Source organism: Lycium ferocissimum, chromosome 4 (genome assembly GCF_029784015.1).
Source record: "Lycium ferocissimum isolate CSIRO_LF1 chromosome 4, AGI_CSIRO_Lferr_CH_V1, whole genome shotgun sequence".
Lineage (NCBI taxonomy): Eukaryota > Viridiplantae > Streptophyta > Magnoliopsida > Solanales > Solanaceae > Lycium > Lycium ferocissimum.
The window spans coordinates 1,563,818-1,575,277 of NC_081345.1; the positions used below are offsets into that span (position 1 = coordinate 1,563,818).

At 38.9% G+C, this 11,460-nt stretch overlaps 1 protein-coding gene across 1 annotated transcript in view; it reads left to right on the forward strand.

The window, feature by feature from the left end:
• The window catches only part of LOC132053665 (uncharacterized), a 105,771-nt gene extending 99,777 nt beyond the window's left edge, over positions 1-5,994 (forward strand). The window contains exons 4-8 of the mRNA XM_059445778.1: positions 26-322; positions 401-467; positions 3,509-5,030; positions 5,396-5,746; positions 5,808-5,994. Coding sequence (XP_059301761.1) covers positions 26-322; positions 401-467; positions 3,509-5,030; positions 5,396-5,746; positions 5,808-5,994 — 2,424 coding nt within the window. The remainder of the gene's footprint in view (positions 1-25; positions 323-400; positions 468-3,508; positions 5,031-5,395; positions 5,747-5,807) is intronic.
• Positions 5,995-11,460: the final 5,466 nt, after the last annotated feature.

The following is an 11,460-nucleotide window of genomic DNA, read 5'->3' on the forward strand; positions in this document are numbered from 1 at the left end:
AGGAGAGCTTAGAGGAAAAACCAAGGTGTCTCTTTTGGCAAATTGTGGGGAAATTAGGGAGGAATTGGGGGAGCGTCAACCGGTGATTCTCCTCATGCATAGGGACTATGCATTGCACACAAATGAACTAACTCCTTCTTTTCCTAGTTCTATTTCTTTTCTTTTGCAGGAATTTGATGATGTGTTCCCAACGGAACTCCCAAAGGGGTTACCGCCCTTGAGGGGAATTGAACACCAAATTGACTTTGTTCCGGGTTCTCAATTACCCAACAAACCGGCTTATAGAGCCAACCCGGATGACACTAAGGAGCTTCAAAGGCAAGTGGATGAGCTCCTTGAAAAGGGAGTTATGCGAGAAAGTATGAGTCCTTGTGCCGTGCCCGTGATCTTGGTTCCAAAGAAAGATGGATCATGGCGCATGTGTGTTGATTGTCGTGCCATCAACAAGATAACGGTAAAGTATCGCTGTCACGACCCAACCCCGTGGGCCGTGACTGGTGTCCTACTTGGACACCCATACGTACCTACCTAACAGATCCGATATACCAAATAGCTAATGCGCTTAACATATTTAAAACCATACGATATAAGGTGCATCGCTCGAACATACATATACATATATACATACCGAAACCCGTACGAAAATTTAAGGCTATTATATCGATAAAGTCGCAAACTCGCACATACTTACCGAAAAATGACAACCCATATCCCACAAACACGTCTGGTGGTTCTAACATACGGAAAGTGGACCGAAATCAAACGGTGTGGGCCCGTCGTACCCAAATGATCATATATATATACAAAACATAGATACAAATGCAAAATATATACCAAAAGTGTTAGCTCGGATCAAAAGGAGCTCTCCAAGAACTTGGAGACATCCTAGACCGGAGGCGTATCACGCGGTGCGTCCGCGGGCGTGTGGGCGTAACACGACCCCGAGAATTGCAGGGGTCAAGAAAAAGATTATTTTCTTGGAGTATGTAAAGCGGAAACATAACATACATAAACATAATAACCGTAATCGTATACGTAAAATCGTAACGACGGAAATACTAATAGGGCGGACGGTTTTATCGGATTCGTGTTATGGATGGTTCGGTGTGTACGTGTGTGGAAGTGACGTACGACGGAATCATAAGCGGAGTCGGACTTACGGTTGGTTACAACGTGATGAACTTATTATGTCGGTTTAGGAATTTCGGTTGACGGAGGCACGTATGATCGAAAATACGGTTTTAATGTGACTTAATTGAAAGTTTCGTACAAAACCAAATCTCAAATATATGTCGTTGTAATCGAGTCCGAATAATGTTGTACGGATGCGGATTATCGATGTAGTTTATGCATGCGGAAGTCATAATCATGTGCGTTGTACATATGGATATATCAAATCTCAATCACATACGAGTAGATCCCGGCCATTAATAAGGGACGCGAGAATATTCGTAGTACGGGACGCGGTTGAAATGTGTTCGGATCGTCAAATTCCATCCTTGCCATCCCCATAATATCACATAATCGAGATCATAACCGATCATATCGGATACGTGATTTGAATCCCGGCCGCGCAAATGGAGGGACGCGGTGTTGTCGAACTATGTAGAAAAGAGAGGCATCCACGACGTTAAATGAGAAACCGTATTGTACGGACCGATGTTGTAATCAAACCGAAGTAGTTCGGAAGGTAAGTCAAATCGAGAATAAGCGAGTTGAGTATCGAAAGTATCCGGAATCGTTCCGTAGGTCGGAATAATATCCGATTCGGAAAGCCATAATACTTATTAGTTAGCGGACGATATCATAATTAAGAGTTGTTATGAAAATCGGACGAAAACGAGATCGATTTGAACCATACCGGGAGTATCGGGTATTGTGGGCCCACCTTTTGGACCCAACCATAATAAGGTACGTAAATTATAGATAATAAACCTTAGGGAGTCGTCCATAATCATTTTAGAGCGTTTCGACTCCATTTATGGAAGTTGCATACTTATGGTCAACTTTAGAAGAAATGGGTTCGGTTTTGCGACGGATTTTGCACTAATTTCCATCTCGAATTGTGAGAAGCGAAGTGTTATCGAGGCTCGCCGTCAAGCTTTGATCGTCGATATGACTCGAACATGCCAAGGAATAAAAGGGCAAGGCTTTACATACCGGATAGCGCCTTACGCTCCTCAAATCTCGGTCCCGTTTCGTCCAAAAGCTTTGTAATGGTCATCCTTACCCATTACTATTCATGAAGTTAACATTTTAATCTTGGGGTCATACTTGGCTACCGAAATTCGTGAAACTTCCCCTATAATTATGACATCCCCGAGACTTGGCTCGGCTCGATGAATAACCAACATCAAGCCAACAACAACACCAACAAACACAATAAAACGCAATATGACCTATTTGGTCATCTTTCCAACCTAATGTCATAACTTCCTTTTCAACTTCATACTTTCAAATCACTACTAATTCAACCCATTAAACCTTGATTCATAATATATATAAGTATCATCACAACACAATTAACATATCAAACAAAATAATCCATGACCATTTCAAATTACCTACACCACACGGCCACATGCTACAATTTCTAACTTCCACTAATTCATTCAACTTCCATTTCCAATATGAATCTCGTCATAATTACAACTAAAGCGCAACATAAAATTCAACACACAACCATGCACATGCACGGCCCAAACCTACTACAATTCACAACACACAAATTCTTCATACTTCTCATTTATTTCATAAAACCATAACAACATGATCAACATACTTACAAGTTCCACAATTTTTCTCTTCATACCATCACTTCCCACGGCCAACACACAAACACACACCACACGGCTAACACATGCATACAACACTTCCATAATTCTCATGCACTCTACATATGCTACAACACATACATAATTTTTTTCCAACATAAACACAAGAATTCTTACCTTTTCCAAAGAATCTCCCCTTGCCAACTTAAGCTCTTCCTTGCCAAACTAATTGCACCAAGTTGTAGAGGACCTTGAATTTAGTAGGAAACCACAAGAGAACAATTTTTAGAAACAAGATTGAAGGCCTAGAAATTTTTCTTTTTCTTTTTTTTCTTCTTTCTCCAAACCCGAATTGCTCTTCTTCTTTTTTCTTGATTTCTCCTTGATTTTTCTTGAAGTTTCATGAGCCATCCCTTACTTATACACATATTAATCACATGCAAAATTAATTAATTTTTGCATGGGCTTGGCCTTCATGGCCGGTTGGGCCTCCCTTGTTGGGCCTTATGTCTTATTTTTTTTTTTGGCCCAAATTTTGCATGAATCATGTTTTGCAATTTCCAAAATAAACTTTCAAAATTCCAATTTTGCCCTTACGCCTTTTCCAACGTTTCCGCATTCAAGCTTCCATATCCGCCCCACCTACTAAGAAAAATTCAAACATAGCCTCCTTTCTCATAATTCACAATTATTTCGAATTTTTCGATTATGCAAAAAGACGGGATATAACAATCGCCATCCCATACCTCGTCTTGACGACATGCTTGATGAGTTGAATGGTTCATGCATATTCTCCAAGGTAGATCTTAGGAGTGGGTATCATCAAATCCGGATGAAACCCGGAGATGAGTGGAAAACCGCATTCAAGACCAAGTTTGGTCTATATGAATGGTTGGTGATGCCTTTTGGCCTCACTAACGCTCCTAGTACTTTCATGCGTTTGATGAACCATGTCATGAAACCTTTTATTGGCAAATTCGTGGTTGTTTACTTTGATGATATTTTGGTGTATAGTAAAATCATGGATGAGCATGTTATTCACTTGAAATGTGTGTTTGAAGTGCTTAGACAAGAACAACTTTATGCTAATGTTACTAAATGCTCTTTTTATGTTGATGAAGTTGTTTTCTTGGGTTTTGTTGTGAGTTCAAGGGGTGTTGAGGTTGATGAATCCAAAATAGACGCTATTAAGAATTGGCCAACTCCTAAATCCATTGGTGATATTAGAAGTTTTCATGGATTGGCTAGTTTTTATAGGCGGTTTGTTAAGGGGTTTAGTACCATAGCCGCTCCTTTGACCGAGGTAATCCGAAAGGATAAACCTTTTTCTTGGGGTGTGGAGCAAGCAAAGGCTTTTGAAACTCTAAAACAAATGCTTAGCTCCGCACCGTTGTTGCAATTACCCGATTTTGACAAAATCTTTGAAATTGAGTGTGATGCTAGCAAAGTAGGTATTGGTGCCATTTTGATGCAAGACCAAAAACCCATTGCCTATTTTAGTGAAAAGCTTAAGGGTGCGACGTTGAATTACACCACCTATGATCTTGAGTTGTATGCTTTGATTAGAGCTTTGGGTAATTGGCAACACTACTTGTGGCCTAAAGAGTTTGTGATTAGGACCGACCATGAGTCCTTAAAACATCTTAAGGCCCAAGGAAAGTTGAACAAAAGGCATGCTAAATGGGTTGAATTCCTTGAAACCTTCCCTTATGTAATCCAATACAAAAAGGGAAAGGAGAATGTAGTGGCGGATGCCCTATCAAGGAAACATGTTTTGATTAACACCTTGTCTTCCAAATTGATGGGTTTTGAAAGCTTGAAGACATTGTATCCCAAGGACCCCGTCTTTGCCAAGATCTATTTAGATTGCGAAGAGTGGGAAAGGGAGAAGTGGATTAGGGATAGGTCTTCTATTCCCTATTCTAGGTTTGATGGTTTTTTGTTCAAAAACAAGCGTTTGTGTGTGCCCATGAGCTCTTGGAGGGAATTGTTTGTGAGGGAGGCGCACAATGGGGGATTGATGGGACATTTTGGGATTGATAAGACTTTGGGAATTCTTAAGAAGCAATTTTATTGGCCTCATATGCGGAGGGATGTGGCTAAGATTTGTGGCCAATGCATCGAGTGTCGAGGCGCCAAGTCTAGACTCCTTCCCCATGGTTTGTATACCCCTCTTCCCACCCCTCAACAACCTTGGGTTGATATTTCGATGGATTTTGTGTTGGGTTTGCCTAGAACCAAAAGGGAAAAGATAGCATCTTTGTTGTGGTTGATCGATTTTCTAAAATGGCTCATTTAATTGCTTGTCATAAAGTTGATGATGCTCCTTATATTGCATCTTTGTTTGTTGAACATGTGGTGAAGTTGCATGGTATTCCCAAAACCATTGTGAGCGATAGGGATCCCAAATTCCTTAGCCACTTTTGGAAAGAATTGTGGGGACGACTTGGTACTAAATTGTTATTTTCTACCTCTTGTCACCCACAAACCGATGGCCAAACCGAAGTTGTCAATAGGACCTTGGGTTCTATGCTTAGGGCCATGGTTAAAGGGAAACTAGTATCTTGGGAAGATCAATTGCCTTTAGTTGAATTTGCTTACAATAGAGTCATTCATAGCACTATTGGCATGTCACCTTTTGAAGTGGTTTATGGTTTTAACCCCCTAACCCCTTTAGATATAACCCCATTGTCTCAAGATGTTGTGTTGAGTTTAGATGGCAACAAACGAGCTGAGGCCATGAAGAAGTTGCATGAGAAGGTGAGGCTTCACCTTGAGAAAAAGAATCAAGAAATGGCCAAGAGAGCAAACAAAGGTCGCAAACGAGTTGTGCTTGAACCGGGTGATTGGGTTTGGGTACATTTTCGGAAAGAGAGGTTTCCCAACAAAAGAAAGACCAAGTTGATGCCTAGAGGAGATGGTCCATTTGAAGTACTTGAACGACTCAATGATAATGCATACAAAATTGATCTTCCACCCGAATACCAAGTTCATAACACCTTCAATGTGTGATCTCTCTCCTATGGTGGTTCAAGATGATGATCCCTTAAATTTGAGGACAAATTCTCTTCAAGAAGGAGAGAATGATACAATTCAAGTGGCATCAAGACCTTTTACAAGGAGCCAAGCGAGGGAACTTCAAGCTATGCAAGCATTGTTCATGAGGAGAGACATACTTGAATATACTCTAGCACCTTCCCGGGATTTCAAGTGTTCATGATAGCATGGGAGGATGGTTTGGAGAAGAGGGTTGAAGATGGTCATGCTTGCAATGTGGCCATTACTTGAAGAATTGCAAATTCAAGCTTTGCTCCCAAAAGAAGACACCCAAACAAGGCACTTACTTCATTAAGGGTAAAATTGTAATAGTGTAGTTGTCTTCTTTTGAGCCTTAGTATAAATAGTAGTTTATTTCATTTGGAAGGGAGACTATTTTGAATATTGATATTTTGAGATTGTAAACACTTTGAGTGTGAGAGTTTGTTTAGCCTTTGATGGAATTCTTGTTGAGAGGATTGGTTATTTGGGATTCCAAATCCCTCTTGGTCATCCTAAGAGTTTGGTGTTTCTTTTGTTCTTAATTTAGAGGTCTTAGTTTTCTATAACTTTGGTTGCTAAATTAGGTCTTAAGTTGTGTCAAATTATCTATCCTTTTCTTTTCTTGCATTTTAATTCTATTTTCATTTTTAGTATTGTATCATGGGACATCTCCGATACTCCATTAATACAGTGAAGTATGTTGTATGCTCATGCTCTGAAAGTGCGAGGTGTAATAGTTACAAAGATATGAACGACACAAGGGTGGCACCATCAAGTCAAGGGGGCTACAATGGACGAAACGTCATAAGGATAATATTATTAGGCCATGAGGGCCACACAACGGATGAAATTGCATATCGGGCCAAGAGGGTCACAACTGAAATGAATGACGAAAGAAAGATAATTTAGCTAAAAGGGTCATGTCTATCATTCATTTCAAACATTTGCACGCTAAGAGGGCCATTTATTCAGGCATTGCCGAGAGGGCCATTCATTTCAAATATTTGCACTGCTGAGAGAGCAATTCATTCATTCAAACTACCGACAGGGCTATTAATTCATTCAAACATGCCAAGAGGGCCATTCATATAAACTTCCGAGAGGGCCATTCATTCAAATAAACTACCGAGAGGGCCATTCAATCATACAAACTGCTGAGAGGGCCATTCATTCATATAAACTGCCGAGAGGGTCATTTATATAAATTGCTGAGAAGGCCATTTATATAAATAATCGCCAAGAGGGCCATTTATACAAATAATGCCAAGAAGGCCATTCATTCAAACAAACGCCAAGGGCCCATTCAGTAAACAAGCCGTCAAGAGGGCTATTCATTAAAACAAGCGGCCAAGAGGGCCATTCATGCTAACAAACGCCAAAAGGGCCATTCATGATGAAGAGCCAAGAGGGACATTTCATACGAGTAATGACCAAGAGGGTCATATGAGTCGAACAACGACAAAGAGGGGCATATATTTTCAAAAGCTAGCTGAGAAGGCCACGCCATCAAAACCACACAGGGGTGGTAAGATAGAAAACACAGACCAAGAAGGTCATTTAAGTCAAATGGTATTGTTAGGTTGCACGACCTACTGGCTATCCTATGCATATCTAATTCTTTCTTATAGGATGAAACACGTTACTGTACATGTTCTATGCAATTGTCTTTGTGGAATAAAACTGCAGGTTAGTAAAGCACACGATATTTACGTGGAAACCACCCGACTCAAAAGTTGATAAAAATGACGACCTACAGACCTGTAGGATTTCCCCAGCAACTTCACTACAACTGAGCCAACTACAAATTAAGTTACAAACTCTGCAACCTAATCCCTACAACAACCTTGCTACCTAACTCTGACTAGCAAGCTATCTTCAAGTAGTAAACTCCTACTTGAAGTTACAATGTTTTGAATCTACTTTTAATGCTTCTAAATAAGCTGATAAAGATACACTTGATAGCACAAACCTAATACAAGGTTCTAGACTTAAGAATTGGAAAACATTATTCAGTAGAATAGCTCCTTCAATCCGTCTTATTGCACTAGGGACGCAACCGCGGATTCTTGAATATGATGGATAAATCCTCTCCTTTCTCCATATTCTGAATTCTCTCTTCGTGGGTGCGCAAACTTCTTCTTGTAAAGACCTAGGTATTTATAGCATTATGCTCCACAAGTCAGTTGAACACAAAACCCTTTCCTAATCGGTTAATGACACGCACATAGGGTTTGTGTTGTACTTGGATTCTTGCCTTGTCGAGTCGGTTTCTTTTCCTTATAGAAGGCTTACTAATCTCTACAAATATGGAAAGGAATCTTTCATACTTGATTTCTTTCCATAATTTTGAAAATCTTAGTTGTTGTAGGACTTGCCCTGGAACATGTTCACAAAACTGTTTCATCTACCTTCTTCGTCTGTCTCTGATTCTCTGCACTATCTGAGATAGAACATGTTCATAAACCTGTTCTATCCACCCTGTCTCGTTCATAATTCATCTGTCGTTGAACTACTAATGAGATATTGGCTGGAACATGCTGGCATACCTGTTTCATATATCTAGGTTGCTCTGTGTCTGTCTTCTCCACATGCATTTATTCATTGCTGGAATAAATTCATGCCTTCAATCTTGACTCACTCTTTAACTTCTGATTTTGTTCTTGTTTTATGATGAAACATGTTTGCAAACCTGGTTCTTCTGTTAATCTGATGCACATGCTTTGTCTGTGAACTCTTTAGCTGAATAATTTCTTCCTTCATAACATTGTCTTTTGAGTCACTTCACCACTGATCACTGCAAGATCATTCATTCCTTGTACTTGAAAGACCTACGATCATCCTTCTTTTGCATATGATGAGTCTTTGGTATAGAACTTTTTTTACATTCTTATTATATTTCTTCAATGAACTGCTTCTTTCACTCAGTCATCTTCTCTCCATTTGTTGCCTTGTTCAGTTGTCTTATACGTATACCATTCATGCAATACACTAAATATCTTTGCGTGCCTGGCTAGGTCATCTTCTTCACTTCTTTTACTGTGCTTATCTGCTTGTATGTATCTGATAGAACATGTCTATGTACCTGATTCATGTGCGTTACTTGCAACTTTTTTTTTTGCGATAGATTTGGTCTTTGGACTTGTTTAATATGTGATGCATCCTTGCTTATGGAGACATTGAATTTGTGGTAGGAACTTCTGCTTCCTTCATCCAGATGTCTAACTCTGTTCAATCATTCATGTGCATTCTCATATATTTCTAGACCTGGTTTGTCTTCTTCATGGTACCAATGTGATCTTTTGTCAATCATTGTTTGCCCATTTGACAATCATCAAAACTCATATATGCATTAGTCTAGCTGATGCCAACAAATTCCCTCTTTTTGATGATGACAAACTCTGTGTCTATCTGTGCTCATGTATCATGTTTCAACTTGTTCCATGCACTTACAGCTTCGACTTGAACTTAAGAATTATCATGTTAGTATATAAGTCATAAAAATGGTTAGCACAATTTAATCTTCCCCTTTTTGGCATAACTAAAAAGGTAATCCCATAGTATGGCTAGTAATTTATAACAATATTCAACTCATGGCCATTGGGGTTATTGCATAGACATAGGTAAGAACATTTACTTGTTTACATCAAGAAAACATTCATGTTAAATAAATTTAGGCACAAATTAGTAGAATATGCTATTGATTTTTATTGATGTCAACAAGTACAATTCTAGCCCTTTGGTTACAACCATATACAACAGATCATAGGAACTAGACTCTAAAATTTGTACAAGGATATATTTAGGAAAAGACTAATCCTATGGAGTTCTATCTGACTTATTCCAGTTTCTTCTTAGCTTTAAGATCTCCTTCCTCATCCATGTTTTTCCCCAAAGAAGACCCACCATTTTTTTCCACCGGTTTTGCCCATGAGGACCAAGATCCGGATTGTAGTTCTTTTCTTGATGGTGAAGTGTTCTATTTCTATTTCAACCTTCCATACTTCTTTCTAAACCGTTACATCTACATGGCTTCCTTTCTCGTAATAGGTCAGATGGTTCCTTTTTAGATGAGCTTATATCAATGATTTCCTCCATTCTATCCCTTGTTTTGGGATTTTTCTCATATTCCCTGTTTATGAGATCTGCCCAATGTTCTTTCCCCCTTCATCTTTGATACAATAACGGAAACGCGGAAACGCGAAATTAAAAGGATAAACAAAAGGAAAAGAAAGATAGATAGATTGACACAAAAATAGGCACAATTAGGCAACCAAGGTTCTTCAATAACCAAGACCTCCTAATTACACTCTAGATAGCACCAGACCTCAAGGGAATTGAATTCCCAAGCAACCAATCCTCTCAACAATCAATAATCAACAAGAGCCTACCAAAGGCCTCTCACAAGTTTCTCTCTCTAGAGATAACCCTAAAACACTCAAAATATTCATAATTCATCAAAAGTCCCTAAATGAAATGAAAGACAAGAATTAGGAGGTCTTGGTTATTGAAGAACCTTGGTTGCCTAATTGTGCCTATTTTTGTGTCAATCTATCTATCTTTCTTTTCCTTTTGTTTATCCTTTTAATTTCTCGTTTCCGCGTTTTCGTTCTTATATCAATTGGTATCAGAGCCTAAATTAGGTTTGTTTCAACAAATCTAGCTTGGGTTTGATTCTACAAAAAAATCAAAAAAAAAAAAAATTGAAATTGAAAAATTCAAATTCGTGTTTGATTATTCCTTGTTTGTTGTTTTTGACACTAGATTTGAGTTCCCTAGTGTTATTTGAGTCTAGATCTTAAGTTTCAAGTTATTCGGAGTCATATTGAGTCATTCACATTGTTGAGCTTTGAAGCTTTGAAAAATTCAAAAGTGGGTTTGGTGATTGAGTTGAAATTGGGGTTAATTGATTAGTGGGCTTTGTTCTCCATATCAAAGGGAGCTTGGATATGAAATTTGAAGGAAAAACAAGTTGATTTGAAGGTAGTTGAAATTTTGAATTGTTCTTCATGTTCTTGAACATCTTCATATCTTCATAGGGAAGAAGAAGACCAAAGGGTGAGTTTAATCCAAAATATATTTCCCAAAGTTGTGAAAAGTTGTTTTCTACCCCAAAAAGGAAAATACTAGGTTGTGTGGGGCCATAAGAGTCAGCAAATCTAAGAAATTCGTGCACAAATCCCGAGCCAACTGAAGTTTTTTCCGAGATCATATTATATGGACGAGTTCCACGAACCATAAAATATTATACGGTCCGTGAAACTCAAATTTAGGTCCGTGAAAGGCGAGCTATTTGGACCAGTCTCTGCCCAATTTTGGTCCTAAGATACGGACGGGTTCCACGGACCGTGAACCATTATACGGTCCGTGAAAGTCAACCTGAAGCCCTCGTGAAACTTGATCCCAAAAACCAACATTCTGCCTCAAGTTGGTGTTGTTACACGACCACTTATACGGCTTGTGAAAACTTATACGGACCGTGAAACACCACTACAGTCGTGTAAGTCCAATTTCATCAATTTTGATCGTGATTCGTTCTTAATTCTTTTCAATTCCAAAAATTTCTTGGGATTGCTTGTTGGATCGTGTCCCTAATCCTTTGGTAGGGAACAAAAAAAAAAAAAAAAAAAAAAATTTCCATTATTTCAAA